At 39.8% G+C, this 25,664-nt stretch overlaps 1 protein-coding gene across 1 annotated transcript in view; it reads right to left on the minus strand.

Moving 5' to 3' along the window:
• The window catches only part of dock1 (dedicator of cytokinesis 1), a 183,175-nt gene that overhangs the window by 55,779 nt on the left and 101,732 nt on the right, over positions 1–25,664 (minus strand). The window contains exons 28-29 of the mRNA XM_053340789.1: positions 6,887–6,988; positions 5,091–5,185 (exon numbers count right to left, since the gene is read on the minus strand). Coding sequence (XP_053196764.1) covers positions 5,091–5,185; positions 6,887–6,988 — 197 coding nt within the window. The remainder of the gene's footprint in view (positions 1–5,090; positions 5,186–6,886; positions 6,989–25,664) is intronic.

Here is a 25,664-nt window from a genome sequence, read left to right on the forward strand (position 1 = left end):
ATGAGGACACAAGAGAGAAAGTACATAACTCTCACCACATTAACAAAGCAGTGTTGTAGAAAAGCCATGTGAAGGTCAGGCCTTTCTTTTCTGCTCACAATACCAATAACATGAGGCTTGAGAAGCTCTGGTAATGTGCATAAAAGGGAGCTTAACAAAGCATTTGGAAAACATCATAGTAAACAGTAGCAACATATAATATTCCTAAAGCTGCTATATTCTATATTATTACAATATTAATGGTTCAAATTACTATATGTAATGTAGAATGGGTGCTATTAGTGATAAACGAACATAGTTGAGTTATCACTCGACTATGTAGCATTTCCCCTCAGCTCTACAGAGCTCTAGAGTGTATTTCAGCACATTGTTTTGGTTTTCAGACCACAGCTCTGCAGTTTTGGTCCACTTTCAATGCTTTTAGTGTCATTTCCAGCACCAGTCAGCTATTTTGAGCAAAAAAAGTTCTAAAAAGCCACTGTACACTATCTGCACAGGTAAACATAGTATAGCTTTTAGCTGCTAAAGAGTCAGGTATTTCCCTCAGGAGTGGATGTAGCTCAAAACAGAGCAAAAAGAAATGTGAAAAAAAGACTTTGAAGTAATGCTAATGTTGCGCTGCATCTGCACATAGGCAACTTTGTGCCAACAATTTAGCAAAATCAACACAGTCAACATTTTGGTTAAGATTTTCATAAATATGAATTTTTTTTACTATTTTGTATAAAATTCTAAGGTTTTTTATGCCATTATAAAATTGTTTCCTTCAAGGTTTAGATGAGATTTGTCTTGTGTAGATGTGATATTTCGGAGATGAAACTGCATTTTAGGTATTTAGAAAACAACCCCAACGTATTCTTATGTCAACAATGATGTTTCAATGACAGTATGTTGAAAGAGTAGATTGAAAGAATTTAATGAATCCACAAAACTGGAAGAGATTGTTTGAGATTGTGAGAGTTTTTCAACAACCTTGTCTTTAAGAGGGGAGTATGGCAAATAAAATACTTGTATGTCCACAGACACAGTTTTTTCCCCCCCCGTCTTGGTCAGAAATGTTTTGTACGGGGGTAAACAGGATCACGTCACCATAGGCAGCCTTTTCAAGTCCTCCTTCCTTCCAGACCTGCCCTCCAGGTCCAGGATTAATCAGTTTCAGAAACCCTCTCATAATGAGTCTGTGTGGGACTGATGGCATGGGTTACCACGTTAAAGAGCTGCTTCTCCAGCACGCCCAGGCTTTCATCTTTTCATCTGCCATGCAGGGCTCTATAAGAACTCCCCATTCATCTCTCAATCCACTATTCTTACACATAATTAACAGCTCTGCAAGAAACTTTGGGTGTCACTTGGGGAAACTAACGGATATTGAGAAGGTCTGATGTTAACTCAAATCTAATACATTAAGAGTTTTGTTACATGTCCCAGTAAGGCTGTAAGGCATGAGGAAGATTATCAAACAATATTTTGCTTTATTTGTTAATGGTCTATTTGTTGTCAGAGTTATCAAAGCAGTTAAAACTGTTCAGTTTCCATACTGAGAGAAAAAAAGACTCAACATTTTATCAATTTGTTAAATATCACTAATTACAGTTAATTATCTAGCATAATTTTAGCTCACTCTGTTAATTAAGTCTTTTAGTTGCAGCAGCATCCACAGCTGTTCAAGTGCTTACTCTTACAACTAGAAGAAAAAAAAACATTAACAATGAAGATTGTTCAGACTGATGATGATGGCTGCACTTAGTATGTAGTGATTCAGCACATCTCGGGCTATAAGGTTGAATAGTGCAGAGCTTTTGAAAAGTTTGCAATGCAAATCTGTAAAGAAGCACATTTAGCTGACTGCACAAAGCAGCCAGCAGCTGTTGTCTTATATAAAAATGTGATGCAAGGTTTTCCATCCCTGGGAGAAAACAGACACTGAATACAGTGCTTAAGCAAATGCCAACTTGTGCTAATTCAGTAGGTGCTCTTTAACAAAAATTGAGCTTTACCTACAGGGCACTTGGGCTTCTAAAGCAAGGAAGAAAATTCAAATCAAGTGTCGAATCTGCATTCCAAACGCTTTTTGAAATCTTGCCACATTTGAAAAGGAGTACATTGTTTGATACCTACTTTAAGTAAGTAGTTCTGTGCATGAAACAAACATGACCACTGAAATATTTGTGTCGGGGAGAATGTAGTCAAGTTCACAGCTAAACATGACCTCAGCAAGCAAACTTGTTCCCTGTCATTTTTGGAGAACAAGTGTGAGTCCATCTCTACTGCCAATTACCTGTCACGATAAAGCGATGGCCAGTTGACATTGGGCAAATAGCAGTCAGTGGCTAACCAGCATGATGCTGCTGTCCCCAGGGCAATTAGAGCCCATAAATCAGTTTACAACCTGAAGGAAGTAAGAAGCGATGGGTGGAGGAGGAGGAGTGGGAGGAAACGACTGCTGCTACTGCCGATGCCCGTCTCATTAGTGGTGCTATCATAATGTGTAGACATGAAAGACCCGTCTGCTGGTGCTGTGGGTGGAAATCTCTGTGCTAAATGTGGCATATGTGGATTGCCCAGAAACAAGACACTGTGGGGAAGAACTGAGGGATATTCAGATGTTCTTCAGCAGGCTTCCAAATGTATTTTCAAAAATCTTAAAATGTTTTGACGTTGCAAGAAACATCAGCTACAATCCACTTGAGGAAAACAGAAACCGGCGATGATTTCTATATTAACAATAGTTCAAATGATGTTGCTTGTACTGGTAAACCCACAGAGAAACCCAAATCTTCAGTCCCTCTCAGCTCTGTAGTGTTGTTTACCCTCTTTTAACTAACAAATGTGTTGGATTAGAGCACATTTATGATATGGTTCACTCTCAACGTTAAAATTTTGCAATATGCAAACAAGGTCTGATAAACCCACTGTACAGCAGAAAGACAAAATTATAAATGAGTTGATGAAGATAGTTGAACACCTAGCAGTAGAAGACTCATATTTGCTCATGAACTGATAGAGACCAAAACAGGGCTAAAATAAGAACATAATATCAGGAGTGATTATGTTGCTCAAGGTGTAAATAAGCAACATTCAATCATAGTCATTTTAGTTAAACCAATTTTGTACAATAGTATGTTTAGTATGAGAGAGTTATTTTACTCTCAAGTAGTCGGATTAACACTTCTTTAAATATAAAATTGAACCTTAGAATAAAGTGGTAGTCCTAGTTTAATGTTACATCCTTAGAGACAAGACATTTTTAAATTGGCAGAGACTGGCATCAGTCTCCAGTGTTTTGGGAATCAAAGAGTGCACAGCAAAAGAGCATTGCACACTCACACAAACAGTTCCTTATGCTCTTAGATTGTTAATGCAAAGTATTTACAGCTCTCCCATGGGATGAATGAATGTGTCACCTTGGGTTCTTACTGTGGGGAGCAGGAAACAACCAATCAAACACGCACTGACAGATTGCGACAAATAGAACAGTTTTGCTAATTTGTCGCGAAGCCGACACCTGCGCTATTCAAACAGGCTCAAGTATAAAGACTGTGAGATGAGTCAGGTTTTGACAGGCTTATTTTTCATCAAGTTGAACAATGATTAAACTCCAGCAAGTGGCTGAATGCAATGACTAGAATGCAGAATAAATCTCTCAGCTGTCACAAACAAGTGTGAGTAGACAAAAGGTTCAATTGGGGAAGATTCTGCTGAAGCATGGGAGATGACACGTTGGCCTCCAATCTGTGAGTCAAAAATAAAACATTTCACACGCTATGAAGCATGATCTGAGAATGAATTGCTGGGAGATCAGTGATGCTCGTCACATCCCCAAAACTTGTCCACAAAGTATAGGATTGCAGTGGGTATCAAGTGAACAAGCTTGTTAGTCCAGTGTCTGCATGTGGGAGCATGCCTTGATTTGATGTGTTGTGTTGTGCGTGAATGTGTATGTGGCTGAAGAGGATCAGAACATCATGTTTTTATTCTCTGACATTGCATCTTAATCCACAGCAGAACAGATGTGATTTGCACACCTGCAGGGCACAGGGGAGCATCATCACCAAGTTATGCAGTCATTCTCTGCACTGTGACCCAGGTGGCTGATAATGGTTTTAGGGGCGACTTTCACTAAAACTGAGAAGCAATGCAATCTCCAGTTAAATATCCTAGCTGATGATGATGTTGGAATGGTTTTGGAAAGAGTGGGAAGGTATTTAAATTGCTCACAATCATCTAGGGGCTGCCTCTATGAGCTTTGCACCTGCCTTAAATGACCACTTTAAAGCTGTGCTTTCAACTGATACACAGCTTCAGCTACTCTGCTGTTGTCATTATGGGAGAAGCCTCATCATAACAGCTTTAGTATTCTTCATTGTTTACCCCAGATTAATGTTCCATAAACTGGCATGTGCATTTCACAGTGACCATAATAGTGGTATTTGACCACAGTGCAAATCACAACGTACAGTTTTAATAATGCATGGATGCAGGTGGGGAAGAAGCAACCTGCTTTTTTAGCTGTCAAAAAACGGACTTAAGGTTTTTATCTGACAGCTGTTGCTGTGCACTTACATAATAGAGCAAAACAACATATTCTGGTTCATGTCTCTTCTGAAAAGACACAAATGGAAGCATAAAAACAAAAAAAAAATGCAAAAAATCCTTTAACTACATTTCTAACTTCATCTGACAAGTGCACAAAAGCACAGCTGTTGACTGAACTCCTAAACTGCAAAGCACATTTCATCTCTTTTTATATTTTCAACAAAAATGGAATCAGGCAAGTTTCATATGAATAAAACAGGAGGCTGCGGCAGCACAACAAGCAACAAAGTAAAGAGATGCTGAGACTAAGTTTGGAGATTAGCAAGCAGCATACACCTGAGCATATATAATTCATGTGATTGTTTGCGGCTGCGCTGACTGCTCATCTGATTGCTGCACTGCTGAGGCCTTGTGCTGATATTTGCATGGAGAGAAAAACATTAGAAAATATTCTAACCCACTTCTGACTGCTGTTCCTTAGCAACAACATTGTAGGGAGTTTAAAGCACTATGGTGTACGTGTGCGCATGTGTGTCCAGCAGTGTTGTACTTACTTATTTTGCATCATGTTCATTATGACCCAGTCCGAGGGGTAGACGTTTTTCCCAATGAGATCTTTAAACATGATGAATGTTTCCATTAGGAAATCCTGCAAGAGAAATTTTCAAAATGAAAAATTGTTATTCTTCCCACCACCAAAATAAGAGGGATCTGAAATTAACTGTTACGAGTTTGTGGCTTTCAGGCAAAAACAGCTTTTAGATTCGTTTGTATGGTCAGGGTGACTCATATATTTCCATTTTTTGCAGATGGAACTTGAGACCAATATGTTCCCATGTGATAGAACCATGGCATTATAACTGTCCTCTCGCAAGAAAGGGATTCATGTAATGTAAACATAAACAGGACATATAATGATGCACTATTAAAGCATCAGGATAACTTGATAACTAGGTTCTGTTATATTACAAATGGATTATTAGATCTAGCTTCTCTGCAGCTTATCTTTATTCCTCTTGGCTACAAAGTCATCAACTCTTTTTCCGATGTTAAAGTTCTGGTATCTATTTTTTCTTTGACTTATTCTTCCATGTACTATAAATTGACTGAATGACCACATAGAAACAAAAAAAAGGAGCGCCACGTCATTGACATAAATATATATATTTGCGCACACTGTGACAAAAGTATATTTTACATCTTTTCTCAACGCAGCTTTTCTTTAACCCTTTTAGTTTTTTTTGTTGCTTGAATCGTTCCATCTAGGAATTTAAGATAATGATACTGTCAAACACACAATAGTGTGCTCTTAATCTCAGAAGCAGCTTTATACCTAAAAGCTTATATGCATGCAAATCTATTTCTGGCTGTAGATGTTCACTCCTGGATGAATCCCCAGGCTTTGTGGTGTCTTGTTTAGAGAAACATTGCAAAACAACAAAGTCCTCTGGGCTGCAGCCAGTTCTGAAATGTGGATATGGCCCACGCCAGCAACAGGGACAATAAATCTGTGGAAAGATCCAACTTCCTCACAGTGATTGTTTATCCTGCTATAGGAAACAGACGGGCAGCCTCATACAAAACCTGTACAATCATGAAGGTCACCGAGTTCTAGTCATGTTTTTTTTTCACAATCACCTTAAAAATATCATTAATGCCTCAACAGAAATATGGTAGGTAAATAAATATGGCTTTTCAGACTGTACAGGATGTTAGTATGTACAAGCACAGTCAAACAACAAATAAGTCGTAAATGTGTAAATTCTCCTCGGGGCATTCAATCATGTAATACAAATTAAAAGCAATATTTTCTGGAAGTAAATGAAAACGCTCTGCCTACTTGGACTTAGTAAAGCATTACCAGTAACATACATCAGATTTGTGTCCTTCCTATACAACTCAAAAATCATTTGTTGGGGTAAAAGCAACGAGAGGGATTTTCCCACTTGTAAGAGTAGAGTAATGCAATACTAATCTGGCAGCAGATCCTAGAGAAATACCGCTTTGAGGGAGGAATTATTCAGAGCTGAAATCCATAGCATCAATGAGATATATCCCTCCTCCACAACTTGTTGGCTGCAACCAGTGATCTGCTTCCCTTAGGAGTTACTATCATCAAGAGCACGCTGCACATGTAGCAGCCTGGGAGCAATAACTAACAGAAATTCAGTTTCATACTTTATGTAAAGGAAAAAAACAATTCCTAGAAGATCTAGTCAAACTTTTGATTTCTAGAAAAGACAGTGCTGAATGACACTGAACTATGAGTCTACATTGTAAGTATTACACAACAACGTAGCCTGAAGTATCTCATCTAGTGGTCACTGCTACACTGATAAGGTATACTCACCACCACATCACTTCTTATCTTGCCAAAGGTGCTGATCAGATGAGCATAATGATAGTCGTCCATCTGCCTCAGCGTTGCAGTCATGCTGGCCACGAAGCTTCCCTGGAGAAGAGAAAGAAGTGCATTCAATACACAATCAAGTTCAAATTGAAGTCTGAGGATAGAATGACTCTGTGCCTGTGATTTTGATGGATTCTGACTAGCTAAGTTGATTGGATCGGAGTACTGAAGCAGGCCAGGCCTCCCAAATTTGGAAAGGTAGGCGCCATCACTCAGTGGCTGATCTCATTAACCTACTGCCCTCCACTCCCCAGCTCTTTGTCTCTACTGATTATAATGCCTGTGAGGTCCCCAAAGCGCTGTCTTTACTTCACAAGGTGTGCTATCCTGGCTCTGGTTAGCATGTGCTGTGGAGAGTAGATAACGGAAGGCAAATGTGTGGTGGCTGGGTGGAGGGAGGTTACTGCCGCTAGTCAAGATTCATGCCAATGATGTGTCTGGACACAGGTAAAGACGGACTGGAGAAAAAGACTGGGAGAGGGACTGCAAATGTATATTGATAGCCATGATGGAAAGGACTGAATGATATTTTGGAGGGGCCCTTCTTGATAGTTACTGTAGTGTGACTGCATGTGGTTTTTACCTTTGATAGTTGACAGGTAAGGTTATGTGAGAAAATCACAGGAATAGATGAATAAAGCAAGGGACCAAAAAACAAAACAAAAAACAAAGCATGATAACCAGCTATCAAAAGACTGATAGAATAACTAAAGTCAAGTAGAAAGACATAGATTACAAAGAGATGATGTTATAAGTGTATTCATTAGGCTGTTATTTATTGAACAGAAGATGTGGTGCTAATTAAAAATACATCTCAACAAAAAGAAGGAGAATTTCTATACATACTTTTGAAGAGCGAGAGCATACACTACTATTGGAATACTTTCATTGCTGCTACCACACAGTCATACCTCAACTTGCTAATCAAAGAAAATGCACCAAAGATAAGAGAAAGTAATTAAAACTACTTTGTCACAGAATGCATGAAAGCACATCCAGATTAACAGATTAAAAGTGTTAAGATGTGCAAACAGTACAGGTGACTCTATCTCCGAGTCAAAAGAATTAAGAATCATATCGCTTGAGTGAAACTGATGCTTTCCATGACTCACAGCATTCATCACCAACAAAAAGCTAAGAAAAATTGGTCAAAGTCGGGGGGGGAAAAAAATGAATATTTCCAATGTGATACCCATTTAGGAGTTGCTAGTTCAATCTTAACTCAAAGACAAACGCATGAGATGGCTTTAACATATTCAAAATTGCATGCTTTATTTTCATTCATGTAATCTTAAAAATGGAATGAACGAACAAAATTTACATTATACAATATTTTTAATTGCAGAGAGATTTTGAAGCTGCTGCAGGGTTTCCACCAGTTTATTGTAAACCCGGCAGCCTGCCAGGCTTCAGCTGACCCCCCACCGGGCCTAATCATCAGGAATTCTTAAAAAATATATATATTTTAAGATATTTTCTAAACTAAACCCCCTCCTCCTTCATGTTAGTTAATCCTCACAGGGCATTCTGTATCACTGGAGAACCTCTCCTTGAGATGTAATTAGATCTGACCCACCAAACACAGCAGAGCAGAAATGATGCTAAACACTCAAACTGACTCTTACCACACCTGACCCCTCTCTCTGACTGCTTCGAGCATTGTTTGCTTTCTGTATAGTGCTCTCTTATAGCATTAGACACATGATCATTATCATCATATGTGTGGTGACTACGCTTATCATAGCAACACTAACTGTAACTTAATCATGCAAAGAACAAAACAATCACTAACATCTATTATTCATGTTTCCTTCACTTTTTCTTTCTTATGGTACGCAGAGCTGATGACTGCTTCACTTCCCTCTCTGTAATGCTCCACAGAAACCAGTGTGACTCATGTTATATTAATATGGAAACAGTTTTCTAGAGCACAAAGGACAAGACTCTTTCATCTGTGAGGGCATGTAAGCTTCACAGTTAACCTCAGTTCTTAAGAATTAAGGATGAAGATCGCATTTAGACAGATTCTGATTAGGAGGTACCAAAGAGACCAAAGTGTGTAAGAGACAGTTCTCTTGTTATTCTACTAAAAAGGAGAACAAAGGGGGCAAATTCTTTATCACATACTTTTATAACTTCATAAATGTGATGTCAGGGGCATTGGTCATCCTGGCCTGGGCAAAAGTATTTCAAGACTTGTTTGAAATAATCTCTCGTGATCATCACTTATGAACTACTAGAAGTGTGTGGCTGTATCTGCAGAGTCCCTGACCTCTGCCTGTATTTGGGACATTTCTGGGCATCAACCTTTGGGCAGTGGGTGTGTTGCCCCCAGCCAAAAACAGCATACAGAGTGTGAGGGTGTGACTCTACAAAAACATAGTGATATAACACTGCACTGCATTGTATCGCTTTTTTTTTGTTGTTTAGCCGGAGAGGAGGGGTCAAATTTGAAAGTTTGTGTTTACAAACAGCAACCAAGAAATCCTCCTCATTCTACCTTTAAAAAGGAGCAAGGGCTTCAAAGCAGACAGCAGTCTTTAGAAGTCACTGGTACCTGTTGCAGCAACTCCACTCACAACACACGCTAGAGAGGCTGGATCAGCTGGAGGGTATCCTACATTCATTCATTTGTTCTCTCGCTTCTCTTCAGCTGTGAATGAATCCTCCAGACAAAAATCGTTCAGAGCAAACTTTACAAGCTGTAAGCCTCGGTGTGGGACTTGCCATAAGGCTCCATTGCGACATACAGTAGCCTAAGCCCCATAAGCTTCCGCCTAACGTTCAATCAAGACTGCCAACAGCATAGGCACACACTGTTACTATTGATTTTATTCCTGTAATGTGTTGCTCATGACTGATTCTTAAGTTTCCAAACAAATGTAATTGGTGCTTGAGGTGCCGAGATCAGCTGGAAAATCCCAATGACTGAATTAAATACAGGTAAGAGATCTAGTTACCATAATCCCAGCTCGATGTGGTTTAAAGCGGAAGATACAGACAGAGAATCTCTCTCCGGAAAAAAGATTCAGACCTTTTACTGAGCAACAATTAAGATCTAAATGCGGAACAGGAACACATGGCACACCAGCTGTTGAGGCAAAATGTGAAAAATGTAGATGTGGGGCATGACGGCAAAAGGAAAAGTTCAGGTGTGCTGCTTTGAGGTCTGCGGCTCTAACTTGACGGGTGCAAAGAAGCAGCAGTGTGATAGTCTTTGCTGTCATATAGCTGACTCAACAGGTCTATCAGAGGAAACCAGAAGAACTCAAAGGCCAGCCTGTCCTCTCATGGCTCATCTCTTCACTTTTATCACCGGGAAGAACCTGGCACTGTTACCATGACAACATTTTTTATTTATTTATTTATTTTCATGGACAGGGAGAGACAGAGTGGAAGGAAATCAAGTAAAGCGGGCTAAGAAAAGGAGGGTTAGGGGGGTAAAAAAGAAGTCTCTCCCTCCCTCTCTACCTAGTCACAAGCGGGCTTATTCATTTTGATTTTGGTGTGGGTGACACAGGTATGTGACACAATGAAAAGTGGTATTCGATTAGGAAGAACCAGAATATACTCCTTAAACTGCATGCCTAGCAAAAACAAAAAAGAAACCCCAAAATAAAACAAAGAAAAAACAGAAGACCCAAGGAACAGAATTTGAATGGGTGAGAAATCATTTCATAACTCCTTTTATTGCTTTTAGAGATCACTTTAACTTTGTGTGTCAGGCATGTTGTGACCTGGCACTATTCCAAATTGAAGGCTTTTTTATTTAAAACACTGACATAAAAGGAGCTCCTTCATCAGTGATGAAAATGGTGCTATCAGACAGAGAATGTGACACTATACGCCTGTTAAACACTAAAGTGAGAAATCAACAAGACTGAAAGTCTAGAATCATGCTAACAGCTCTCTCAATTTTCACTATACACTAGAGAAAAACTGTTGGATTGAAAAAAAAAAGAAAAAGAGTGAAGAAATATCACTGTTACCTAAAAATGCCATACTTAAAAAGCCTTAAAACTGTTTTGCAAAGCATGTACACTACTGGAAATCATATATCTCTTTGCTTTTAAAATGGCAGAGATGTAAATAGCATTTGGCAGTCATCATGAAAAATATTGATAATTAATGAATTAATTTTGTAAGCACAACATTGTATCCTGTCCCATGAAGACAACACTGGCTGAAAAAAGTGAGTGATTTCAAACGTAAAGGCCATTAGTCAATCTGGAAACAAGAATTATTAGATTGATATCGAAGATTTCATTAGAGATGAAAGAGCAAAAAAAGGATAAGACAAAATGTTCACGATGTTTACAGTCATTTAATGGCCACCAATTGAGCTGTCATCAATCTAAAGCATTTATCTGCTGAAACAATTTCTCAAGCTAAACAACAATAAACCAAAACCCACAATTGATATCTATCACAGTGTCCAGAGGCTGCACATTTCAGAAGTCTTGCCTCCATATCCATCTTGTGCTTGAGGGCAAATGAGGCAGAATCTTAGCAGAAATGAAAAAGCGGTGATTAGAGGGAAGGGGCAGATCCATCATATGCTGCACTCTACCACACATATCTCTGATAATTCATCTCACTTTAGTTCCTGACAGCAGAGAAGCAAAAATTGATGTTTGCTGGAGTAGTGAAGGGTTTGCCCCATAAACAGAGCATTGTTTTAAGCCTTTAATTAAGCCAGTGGGGAAATGGTGCTCGGCTCTCTAGGGAGACATAGACTGAGCTTCAAGCCCATCTCTGGAGGAGAGAACACTGACAGAGGAGTAGAGAGAAAGATGAGGAAGAAGGGGTTATGAGAGGGGTTATGACTAAAAAGGACCAAAATGACTCCCTCTCTCTGTCTTTTTTCCTCTATTAGCTTGAGGCCTGACGCAGATATGAATTTGGTGGTTCATTACAACGGAAGTTACACAAGCCCACAGAAAACCTCACATGGGCACGTTTAATCTGAGATGGATGAAGACGCTACTATTCAAACACAAGTGATCTGCACTGATACTGTAAGTCATGGAGGCTTTGGTTGTGAGGAAAACTAAGCTCATGAGAAAGCGAGGATCACTAACTATAGGATGGTGGGTTAAACTGGAAGAGGCAACTAACAATAATGATTCAATTTGTATGATCTTCAATTTGCCTCAAATGAGAGAAAAGGAGGCCAAAACATACACAAATATATTTAATGTATAAAGTAGCTGTAGGTCAACAACCTTTAAAATGTATAAGGGTGAGTGTCTTTGTTTTTTGTTGTATTCTTAGATAACAATCACAAGTACTCCTCCACTCAAAAATGTGTTTTTCTTATCGTTACTTCAGATGGGTGGTTGATTTATGTGCTGAGTACAAAACTGGAGGGCTGTTTTTACATTAATCTGCTGAGATGACACACTGAATAATTGAGTTTAAGGGGTGGGCTTAAGTGCACCATTTGTGACATCACAACCAGTTTGGAGGCTAATCGTGGTCCAGTGTGCAATTTACACAATTGTGATATGCAACATACATAAGTGTGATAAGTGTGGACTTATCAGTCGTAACTTTTTTCTGAGGAAAAATATATTAGACACTTATCTTATAATTCCAAACAGTGTTTTCATATATCTTGTAACATAGCTGGAGGGGACCTTTAAGTTATAATTTCCAAACCAAACCAAACTCAGAAAACTATTTGTTTTTCACTTTATTTTTAATCTCTAGAATAATCATTAGATGAAGATATTTCCAGTATTTATTAAAAGTTAAAATAGTTTTTAGGCTGAATTATGGTGTCCTATAAAAGCAAAAATAAATTGATGCAGTTGCTCTAAAGTCACTACACAGTGTATTGTGTTTTATTGATTCTAATCTACACTATAGGGGTAAATCTATCTGTGCACCTCCTTTTTTCTCTTCACACAACCAACAAACACACACAAACAGCACGGGCAAAGAACTAAGAGACTGGACAGGCAGCAGCACTTGAGCTCTTTTCACACTGGCCTGTCAAAGGGAGGCAGAGCTGACACATGCAAGGTATTTGGCCACTGCTGCAGGATTCAACAATGAGCTCACTTGGCTCCAACATCAGGCCAACAAAGTGGCAGGCAGGTGGGTCAGCCTACGGAAATGAGTAGGGGACCTGTTGGTGGCCAGCTGAAACCATTCACACTTCATTTTCTTCTTCTGCGGCGTTTGGTGTAATGCATTGTGACATCCAGATAAACACTTTAGAATACATAAGGATAAATAATAACCACGAAAAACCTGAGCAGCCAGGCATGAAAGTGACCCGTTATGCCATTCAATCAGGCAGGCTTGAGGAAGCAGTTTCACACTTTAATACATCAAAGCATTATACTTCCTTGAACAGACACGTTAATTCATACAAGACACTTTATTGAGCCAATGCCGCTTTCTTTCACATTTAATGCCAAGCATACATCATTTGCTCAGGAGGAAATAGCCTAAATGTTACTGACCACTGCCCAGTCAATGTGACAGATTGCATGGATGGACTGAAGCATGAGGGTGAATGTGTAGGTCAATAATGTGTTGTCATGTCTTGAAGCCATAACAAACTGTCCAGATTGCCCAGACTATTTGCTATTAAAAGGTCAAAACCAGCTTTAAATATTGGGATTGGAGACAGTCCACACTTTGAATTAGCCCATGGCAGTCACTGGGCCTTAAGTAGAGCCAGAAAATATGACCATTTTTGACATTCCTAGAAGGAGTGAGAAGTGCAAAATCAAAATAGACTTAAAAGAAACAGCAATGTACTACAATGTGATATTAAACATGTAACAAAAGATAACATTTCAACATAATTTCCCCCATCATGTAGCTTACATAACAAGCATGTTCAAACAATGTATATTGAACTTCACATCAATACTTTGTTTCATTCTAACTGCTTCAAGCGAGCTTTGTACACACATTTGATGAGAAGACCAAAAGGCCGCAGCAGATGGGGACAAACTCTCGCTGACGTATCTGCTAGGCACAATTTCAGCTTTGCTTCTCACTATAAGACTTGCTGGGCCAGTGCTGCTGCACAGCAAACACATCATATCAGCCTGTCAGCTGAATATCACACACACACACACACACACACACACACACACACACACACAAACACAAACACAAACACAAACACACCTCAAGCATGCACCCACAAAGCTGTCCCTCTCTCTTTCACGATTGCTGTGAGATCTAAGCTACAATAAATTGACAGCTCTCTCCTCCATCAAATATTTCGGTTCCATACAGATATGACACTCAACACTCTAATGTACTCTATGTGGATGAATGCACTCAGGATCTCAGAGGGCAGATTTGATATGAAGTTCAGCAGGAACAGTAAGGCTACTAAAATGAGAGTTGGAAATAGCAGTTTAAGAACAGTTTAGTCAGGAGTCAAAACAAATCCTGGCAACAAAACAAGTACATCACATAGAATAGGAAGTGCAGACATCTCCCTATTCCACTAGCAAATGCTAACAAACATTACAGAAATTAAAAGGGTATGACAGTGTGACAGCCATAAGAGCTTATACGAGTGCGGAACAGGGTTCGAAATTACCTTTTTTCCTCAATGTCTGGCAACTGTCCCAAATTCTACTTTGAATTGTTCCAGACTAAACAACCATTGTCCGAAATTTAAGTTTAAGTTGTTTTTTCCATCCTAAATTTGCTCCTCATCATGGACCAGATGCAAGAAACACTCGTATGCACAGATTGGTTTTTAAATCATGAGTCATTTACGACTGTTTCATGGTGATACGAGTATTTGGTGAATCTGATGTGAAACACTCGTAAAGGTCCACCTCAAGAAAAAAGTACAACAAATTTAAGAAATAAATACGAACATGTTTTTGCATCTGGCCCATTGTCAAGTACAATAGGTTACAAAATTACATTCATTTTAATAGTGCAATTATTATATAACCACTTTCATCCACCACACATACATGACAGGTAAGAGAACATACTGACAATGACCAATATGGTGGAGCTCAATTGACACAGACATTATCATGCAAAGCAACCATGAATAACACTGCATATAGACATTTTTACAGTGTTTAATTTTCATGACCATTTATACACTGAGTCAAACGCTCGACTGCCCCTAGGTCCATTTAATGTAGGACTATTAAAATGTAACTTTATCAAGTTATCAATATTTTTTCAGGAGAGAAAGTAACCATTTAGAGGTCCAATATGTGGTCAGTTTATCCAAATAATAGGGATGGGTATTGAGAAATAGTACTAAACTGGTACTGATTCCTGACTCCTGAAATATTAATTCATTCTAACATAACTGGTGTACTGTAAGTGGTGGCAATGTACCTTTATGCCGGCTGCCACCCGCCATAACAAAGAAAGAAGAAGAAGAAAGAAATGCAGAGCCAGTGGCAGGCTGAGGAGACAGCTGCCAACAAGGGTGAAACTGAGATGGAGGCAGAAACAGATGAGCTGCCCGAAGGAAGAGAGGCCTCGCCTGGGCCTGTCAGGCTCTGAGATAACGTTATATTCTGCCTTATGCTTGGAAGTGGTGAATTTACAGCTCACAGCAACTTAATACGATATGGTCTCTGGCTTTTGTTTGATATCTAGTGTTGGCAAAAAATGTTGCCAACACTAGATATCACTCGCTAATGACGTAGCGTATTGGGCGCATATTAGCTGGGAGGGCTAATTTGGCTTGTTTTTATTATGTGAATGTTGCTTTCCCTGCTTTTCCCCCCTCACCCATCGACCAGTCCTTTGGTTGAAGAGTGGGTAGAATTTCTGTCAACCAAGATTTTCTTAGGTTGTCTGTAGTTATTAACTAAAGACACAGCATTGGTTTTAAGCACTCCTTATTAAACTGACAGGTTTGAAAATATTTGTTCCTTTTTGGGGGTTCTCTGGTGGAGCGGAGGCATGCTATTATTATTATTATTATTAGGCATATTTCTATTATTATTACTGCTGTTATTGTTACCATTGTTGTTAATTTTGTTTCTCAGTGTCTCTTTCTCCTCTCTCCGCCTTCTTGTTTCACTCTCAACCCAACTGGTCAAGGCAGATGGCCGCCCACCTACAGCTCAGTTCTGCTAGGGGTTTCTTCCCGTTAAATGGCAGTTTTTACTTCCCGCTGTCGCCAAGTGTTTGCTCATGGGTGAATGTTGGGTAGAGTAGGGTCTAAACCTGCTCTATTTAAAAAGTGCCCTGAGATAACTTCTGTTGTGATTTGGCACTATATAAATAATTGAACTGAATTGAATGTTATGTGGTACTAGAAGAAGCAGAAGCAGGTACTGCAATGTTAAGAATAAATAAATAACTAAAAACAAGCAAATCACATTTAATCATTTCATATATTTGTTTAGCTGGAATTAAAGTGAAAAATGTTGTTTAATCTTTACCTACTGTTCAACAACAAAAGAGTCCCTATGTTTTGTTTGCTTGAGCTGAGACATACTTGAATTTCAATGTAGACTTAATATCTCTCTGCCAGAAGTAAAGGCAGCAATGCCATACTAACAAGTCAAATATAGATCAGATGTCTCATACTGACCAGTCAACACCTCCTAAGGTGAAAAGGGGAAAAGACAAGCTCTTTAAAAGCTTTGCTCAGCTATGTTTCACTGGCATTGAGCCATTTATTGCCATTTCATGTGCATGGCAATGAAACCAGAGATGCAGGTTGTTGGTTTACAGTATACTTCTTACAACTTGCATAGAAAACTTTGATGGTCAAACGAGAAAAAATTATAAAATACATTTTCACTGAAATACCGTATATATGAACTGCACACTAGTTAAAGGGAAATAAATGACAAACACAGCAAAAATAATGAAGTAATATTGAACAAAAGCCAATGTAAAATTAGAGTTACAGTTAAGTATGCAAATGCCCACATAATGACAATGCTCACAATGAGTCCAGTTAAAAACTAGTGCCCCTGGAGCATTGAACAGCACATTTCTGCTTCCTTATGCCAACTGAAGTCATCATGGAAAGTTTGTGAAGTTTCGTGTTTCTCTTTCAGCAGAGAAATGAAACTGTGAGTTGAACAACTTGATTTATTACATCAATAAACAATTTCCTAATGAGTTTATGGTCTCAGTGGCTAGTCTTCTTTGATAGAGCATGATGTTCATTTTGTAAATTAAAGTAAAATAGATGATAAAGCAGGGTATGCTTTAGGTCATGGCTACATAGTGATTGAAATGTTACCACGGCAACAAGGTTGGTTATGCAACGTAACTTGAGGCTTCATTATGGGAGTCCACAAACCAGATGGTGACATCACAGTGGCCATGTCCATTATTTTCTTTACAACTATGGATTCACCCAGATACTGTCAGGAAAAAAGTGTGACTGATTCTGTCTAATTTGATAATGATGATTAAGAAAGTATGACTATTACTTCAATGAATATAAATTGAAAAAAATATTTACAGTACAAAAATTATTAACCCATCACTGAGTACCTTGATGGCACAGAGGGTTACCTTCTGCCGTACATGCAGGGGACAAGGACATCAAACAGGAGTCCCCTGAGGACTTGGCTTCAAGGTAATGAAATCAATAGCAGAGAAGAGTCACTCCAGTGACTTACCCACCGCCACCGGTTTATCCATCTGAGAAACTGTTTGCTTACACAAGCAGATCGCTGAGCAGATTCCAATAAAAGAAAATGGCAAAGCCCTTTCCAAGTGCACATACAGTGGACATCACCTCCCAGAGGAGATCTATCCATTATACAAATGCCATTAACGGGTAGGTTCAAATCTTAAACACTTGCCAAGTATAGAGATGTTCCAAGGTCAAATCTTTGCAAACATTATTTCACTTTCTCCTATGTCAAACCCACAGCTTGTTGTTGCCTGGCAGAGCAATAAAAAGGCTGGGAAGCAGATGTGTTACTGTCACTACAAAACAAAAGGCCAGTCTCATAAAACTATTGTGAGTGTGAGTGCAGTGTTCAGCACCTTGAAAGTGCAGTCAGTCAGGAAGCAGGCATATTTTATGTCACGTTGTATAGAAGCAAGATCAGGCTAGTGGATGAACAAGGAATAACAAACTTTCTGTAATTCATAAGGGTCATAAAGGACTCTGCTGAGAGAGCTGTGATGCAGTGAGAAAATGATAAATCCATTAGACCCCCTTGTTTAAGTGTTAAGTGAATTAAGACTCAAACTATGTCCACACTAACACTTTTTCATTTTAAAAGTGTTTTAAAGCAAAAACAATCCCCATCTACAGAAGTGCTTTGGCACCATTTTAGAAATAATCTCCATCCTAACTAACACGCTGTGACCACTTACGTGCTTGCTGGTGCTAACAGGAAGGAGACGTATACTCTGTGGTTGCAAGAAGCAGTAGTATTACAAAATGCAGGATTTAACTGCACAGCAGCAGCTAGCATAGACAACAAGGTCAGCAATGCCCATAATTCATCATCCATGTTGAATTAACCACAGGTATCCAAGGTTGATGTTGTTTGTATTCTTCTGGAAAGGGATCATTTGACAGAGGCGTTACGCAGAGAAGGACACATCATAAGTCAATCAGTAAGCAAGCGTGGGTGTCTGTGGGAGAGTTTTCAAGAGTCTCTGTTTCTGCAATACACTAAACTACAACACAATCCCAAAGTTTTCCAATGAAAAGAGGATCAGCAATGTTTTGAAAGAGTCTATGTTTTAAGGATTCGGAAATGCTGCAATAGTGTGGATGGAAGCATAAACCTAGCAAAAGTTACGCGCTTTAAAACATGAACGTATTAGGCCAAGTCCACACATACCAAAACGATCTTTTCCCCCTCCGTTTTCCCTGGCATCGTTTCAAGAATATTTGCGTACAAACGGATCCATCTCAACACGACTCAACACGCTACTTCATATTCCAGGCCTATAGGCGGCGCTGTTTCAGTGTCAGAAATTCACCAAAGACAGAGAGGAAGAAGCGGAGCATGCGCATAAAGCTTGAGCACTGTTTACAAATCGGCTAAGGCTAAGCTCGAGGGGTGTGGCGATCATGGTGGCGATGACATCATCGAAACGCAGGTATGCGTTTTCACCATCCAAACGAACACTCAAGGGCTGCGTTTGCAAATTTTTTCACACTGGGACCAGGTTTCAGAAAGCTTCGTTTTCAGGCAATGCGTTTAGAGTATTCGTTTGGATGATCGGCCAAAACGATGCAAAACATCACATCACCAAAAAGCGTCTCCGTGTGGATGGCCCCTTCGTGTGGGTGTTGCCTTAGTTGTGAGTCAGTCATGCCTCCTCCTTTATTCACTAAAAGTCTTTTGGCACTTTCTTTCAGCTTTCCTGATGGTTGCAACTGAACTATGTATTTAACAGTAACAGAGCTGTCAAGTATTCTTTCAACCATATATGTTTGAACAATATTTGTTTTCTGGGTTTGATTTTGAGGATACTGACATTTCATAGCTTTTAGATTTAGGCACTGAGGAAAAAAACTATTTTAAAGTTTTAACGGTTACTTAAAGTTTTCTGTTGATTATTTTTCTTCTACTTTTTGAGAAGCATAAAAATCATAAGAGAGGAGTTTGACTCTTTTATGCTGTTAAAATTACCTTATAAAATGTACATTTATTCTTTTCCTTTGTTTTGGTTCCAGTGATTTACTGAAGCTGCAATATATCATACACAATTACCTCAAATAAAACACATTGTTCACAGTTCAATATATATCAGGGGGATTTAATATTTAAAAACTTAAAATTTCACTTTGAATTTAAAATAATGTGTGAGCTTGAACAGTGTTTATCAATGTCCAAAACATGACTGTGTAAAGATGAATGTTTGCTTCCACAGGACTCACAGAGAGACCTGCCAAATATCTATGGGAGCGAAGGGGTTACATTACATTTTGGTGCCAAAGATGAGACATGCCTGCTCATCATTTTTCAAAGTATCTGGTGCAGTACATCTACTAAGACACAAACAGAGGTCCAACATATTAAGTATTTCTATCATCAGTTGTATTAGATATAATACAGTGTATGAAACATGTTTTACCTATTTTGTTTCCATCATGTCTAGACAACTGAAAACAGACTCTTCTACTAAACCGTTACAGTAATATATCGAAACAAAGTTTTTAACTTCATATTGAGGGATAAAACCTTTTAGGTAACCAATATGACATCTACCATGTGTCATAAATGTATTAAATACCTGCTGGAAATAGTTTTTAAAAATAGCTGAATAACAACGAACGTTTAATGACAATGAGAAGATTTTTTTATGAAAATAAGAAATAATAAGGAATCATCCAGTAGAGAAAAATAATCTTCATAACAAATTAGTATGTGAGAAATAACTGTGAGAAGAATCAGGGGGGGTCATAAGGGGTCATAAATGAGATGTAATAATGAGAAGTGTCATATTAAGAAGAAAAGGGCTCAGGATGAGGAAATTGTTATAAGAAATCTTGCTTTCAGGGGAAAAAAAGATAAATGCTGTTTATTATGTGAAGTTGTTTTATATTCAGTTTTTAATTCTTTTTTTCATTTTTCTTCTCTGACGTGACACAGCTTTTAAATGTGGTTAATGGACCTCCTTTTCACTCAAAATGGCAAGGAATCCAGCTCAAAGTTCCTGAATTCTACTATCCACAAATCCCTTATAACAAAAAAAATACATTAAGATTGAGGACTGATGGATCCAGTCTTGTGTTATGTTCATAGGCAGCTGTGTGTTGTTGGTTGCTGGAAATTTGCTAATAAATAAAAGACATACAGTACACAAAGTTCATACATGCTAGAACACATACACACCTAACTGTAAAAACACCCAGAGTAGCAGCAGCTGCTGTCTAGAGAGCTGCAGCTCATTACCATGGTACCTGAGGCTTAGAGCAGAACGAGGGGTTTCCCTGTGAAAGAATGAGGGTGAGCTATGGCTCCAAAAACATCCAACAAGGCATATACAGCTCCGTTTTTACACAATCAAGGTTTTACCAAGTGTGTTATTTCCCTCCCTCCTCATTTTGCCCATTAAACACTATAATTGTAAACTGCGAATCCAATTAAGTCTAAGAGGAAAGCACACATTCTCAGATGAAAAACTCCTGCACAAAATCTGTTAACTACTAACTTGCCAATGAAAGATTGACAAAAAGCGAAGAGGAGATCAGACAAGCAAGCTCTTGAGATGGGGGACAAGCAGGTGGACTCTTCTTCCCACACAAAGAAAAGAGCTGAGAAGACTCAGGGTAATTGAGATGACAGAGAGTGAAAGGTCTTTTAATGAAACTCTCCGGGTAGATAATGCATGACAAGCATCACTCACAGAGATGTCAACAAGCACACACAAATAAAGTGAAAACACAGGTGTGGCAATGGCTAGTCTCATCCATGCACACATCCATTGGTGTCTTTCTCTACACAAATGCTTGCATGTCAGTCTGCAGAGCTGGAAGGTAACACTCTGAACTGAATTCTTCTGCTCAGGAAAGGAAGAAAAGCAAGTTTACGTGTGCATATGGTCTCCATTGAAGTGAGGTCACTGACAAAACTGCTTTAACTGATGAAGAGATAAAAGGATGATGCATGAACCTGCCAGATGTAGCCAAAACTAGAGCTACACTTTCTCCACTGCATCTCTCTCTCTCTCCCTCTCCCTCTCTCCCTCTCTCTCTATCCAATGCTCCCTCCCCCTCTTCTCTTAATCCACCCCCACCCTCTCTCACTCACTCTCTCTCTCGCTCTCTCTCTCTCTCTCTCTGTCTCTCTCTCCCTCTCTCTCTCTCTCAACCATACACACACTGAAATGCACACACGCAGAAAAGAGGAGAAAGCCAGAGAGAGGAGAACTGTGGCGGCACGATGGGGATATTCTGTCTGCGTGGGCTCTGTCGCTGAGGCGTCCGGAGTTCAGCCAGTGTGTGAGTGTGAGTGTGTGTGTCTGGGCGTGTGTGAGTGCATGTGTATGCATGTGTGAGTGACTGAGTGAGTGAGAGACCCTGCCGACGCCGTGCGGAGAAAGGAAAAAAGGGGAACAGGAGAGCGGGTGAAGAGGAGGGAAAGAGGGGGAGTGCTGACTCTGACTGGGACTTAGAGGAACCTCACACCACTGGATCAAAGGACACTGATGTGCAACAACTATTCCAACTACTGTCGCTGCTGCTCTGCCTGTGTGCCGCTGCCTACCTGTCCTTGTAACTTCTGCCATGGCATAGGCTCCTCTTCCAGCTCGCCTCTAGTCCACTAAGGAAACGGGGATGCATGGGCACAACCAGAGATCTAGGCTATCGCATCCTTTACGTCAGTAATTCACAGTCTGAGGTGAGTCGCTCCTCTCTGCTCTTGCCATCTCCTCTATATCACCTCTCAGTGAGGGGGAAAGTCTGTTTAAAAAACCTCTGGAGGGGGAAATCCGAGGGATCTGTTCGCTCTATGGGACTGAGCCTGGGATAAGCCAAAGGGAATGTTTTCATTGAAGATTTTCCCTTTCAATCGGCTGATCAAATATCAAATATGTGTGTCAGATGAAAGGAGGCAAATCTCAGACTGATTTCATGCTTAGTTGACTCTGCTTGGGTGAAGTGGTTAAGGAAGATTTCAGTCCGCAGTTGTGGAATGCGGTAGTTTTAGAGATGATTTGGTCAGTTTAGGAAAAGTTTAAATGTGAAAAATGTTTATATCTCATGTGAAGATGATAGGAGGAAAACACACAGGCACTGCTAGCTGACATTTATCAGATCTGGCAGGTCAGTTTTCTGGTTCTGAGAAGATTTTGATCCAGATGTAACCTGACTCGATCGGCATACATAGCAAAACAGTGCTTGCGTACAAAGGCTTGCATGATGCTGCATTTCCTCTCAGTTTGCAGCTGAACGAGCATTACATAAAACACACTGATATCTAAACCAACAGAAAATAATTGTTGCATGAATCTGCTGTCCCATGTTTGAAGGCAGCACTGCTGTGACGGCAGACAGCCTGCAGCACAGAGGACTAGGTAATGAGAACTGGGCATCAGACAGTTGGCTGCATCTGATGAAGGACCTTAACTAAAGACTAATCTAGATTAATGGACTGGGTGAACTCACCATCTCCTTACAGATTATTGGAGCCTGGGTGTGTGTGCAGATGTGTGTGCGTGAGGGGGGTGGAGAGAAAGAGAGGGAAAAAAGACAGAGAGAGCATGGGTTGCCTAGAACCTCATGTTGTAACTGTCCTTCAATTGCCACACAAAACGCATGTCACTCCCACTCGTCCCCACAAAGCTCCAGCCATCACTCTCTGTCTCCCCCTTCAACCCTATCTCACATCAACACTCCCCTTTGCTCTATTTCACTTTCTGTATAAAGAGGACTGAGGGACAGAGATGAAGATAGATAAAGAGGGAGAGAGAAAGAGATGGAGAGCACGGGGGAAAGAACAAACAGACTGAGTAAGTCAGTAGAAGATATTGATTTTTTTTTTAATACAATTGAAGGGTATTATACGCTGACACTCAAGAGTGACACGAAAAGTGCATACCTGCTGTCATAGTCTTATTTATGTAATGTAAACACAATTACACAAAATGATAGGGTAGGGATGAAGGCAGGTTGTTGCTCAAGAAAAAAAGAAACGTTTCCATTTATCCGTCAACTGTGTGTCTTCCTTTAACCTTCATGCTGCCTCTGTGAAAACTGGGCACAGTGGTCCAGGGGTGATTGGTGTGATGGCCCAAAGCATCAAAGCTAATTTTAATCTGTGATATGGGTCTGCAACTCACCCAGTAAAGCTCCAGAGACAACCAACAGAAAGACTGACTCCTCTGTGAAATACCAATGAGGGTGTGTACAGTCACTCTAAATGCAATGGTTCATGAAGATGGAAAAGTAAGCAACAAAACCATATAAAGGCTTTTACCCACAGATGTTGTACAAACAGCAGAGATGTAATGGTTTGGGCCTGCTCAAACTGCATACTGAGCTTTTCTTTTTTTTTTCTTTTTTTCTTTTTTGGCGAGACACCTGCCCAAGAAGCGAGCAGATATAGCATGTGTGTGTGAGGGTGGGAAGGTGTGAGGGAGACTGCATGTATTCCAAACGAGTGCTGAAGTGTGCATTCGCCTCAGGTGGCCCTCCTTGCTGGGAGGGGTACTCATTCATCCAGAAAACAAATTGCTCTCCTACAAAAGAACGACTGCTTTTGGAACAAGCCAGATGTTACCTTTCATGTGCTAATAGGATTATTCATTAAGAGTCAGATTTTTTTCCCTGGGAGCGCCACAACAACGCCACACAGTTGAGGTGAATCGTGAGCGTCTGCTGTTGAAGAAGAGAAGGAGTGTGTGTGTGTGTGTGTGTGTGTGTGTGTGTGTGTGTGTGTACGTGTGACTTTATACATGTGTTGCATACAGAAGGAGGCACTTCATACCTGAACCCAACAGGGTGTTGTTGCCAGTGTGCTCCTGGAGTGAATGTGTGTAAAGCATGCCCCCCCCCCCCCCCACTGCTTTGTAGTAGGGGTCCAGTCTATTGGAACTAGACCCAGTGGCAGAGTTTACTGCGCTAAATGGAAGGAAAGTCTATAAATTGCATCTATGTGCCTATTGTTTTATTACTTTTAGGGTCACATCTAACAGTTCTTTTCAAATCCATTTCAATAGATCATAACCTGCTTACTGAGCACTTCTTAAAATAGCCTGTGTTGTTCCCCACTGTCCAATCCTACAACTATTCAATTTTCAAGTATGTAAAATAGAGAAAAAGCAACTGATTCTTTCATTTGAGAATCTGTAACAAGGCAATGTTATCAAAATTGTTCTCAAACAAGTTAGACCAGATCATTTCAGCACTAATTGCTTATATCTTGAGATTCTCACAAAAACAACATTGTGATTATTACTGGCACTTTCTTGATAAAAAAATATTGATTACTGCAGGTAGAGGTCAGACGACAGGGTCAACTGTCACGCGAGCTGGTAGACTAAATGTGAATTCAAACCATGGACTATGTGCTTTGTGCAGTGTTCAGAAAAAATGAGCATAGACGGAAATGGATGGATCTTCTTTTTTTGAGGAAGGAGGCTCAGTGATTACCTTACCTGTGTCCTGCAAAGAGTTACTGCAGAAGACTGACATGTCCATGTTTGGTAGAGAATGAAGCTTGGCGCATTGAGGAAGGTCTTTACAAAACAGCTAAAAAAACAGAAAATCTTTAAATTAACTAACCATTATTTTTTGTGCAAATTCTATACAGCCCTCCTCTCCATTATATGGCTTTCAATAGATTCAGTTAAACTGAGAAGAAGAAAAAAAAATCTTCCTGACAGGACAAGATGACTTTGGCCATCTCTCTCTATCGCTGGTCTCTGCTTATTCTTGCTCATGGAATCTTCTCCACGGCTTCATCTTCCCCTCCATCCAAGCACAATGAGAACTCACTCCTTGCACCTGTTTATTCTAGTCCTTTCCCATTCTATCCCAGTGTGTGATTGTGTGGTTGTGTGCGTGTCTGTCTTTTTTCTTTGCTAGGGATGACTAGGAGGATTCAGAGAGCAGCAGGGGAGTTCTCTAGTTATCCATCCGCTTTGAAACTTCAGTGTGTCAAGAAGGCAAAGAGAGGTGGAGAGACAGAAGGACACAGAGAGAAAGCAACAAAAGGGGAAGAGAATAAGGAGATGAGAACAAAAAAATGAGCAACAGAAAGAAGAGAGAATAATGTTCTGCAGAAAGACGAAGAGCAGGGGAAAGAAGAGA

The sequence above is a fragment of the Scomber japonicus genome, chromosome 20 (genome assembly GCF_027409825.1).
Source record: "Scomber japonicus isolate fScoJap1 chromosome 20, fScoJap1.pri, whole genome shotgun sequence".
Lineage (NCBI taxonomy): Eukaryota > Metazoa > Chordata > Actinopteri > Scombriformes > Scombridae > Scomber > Scomber japonicus.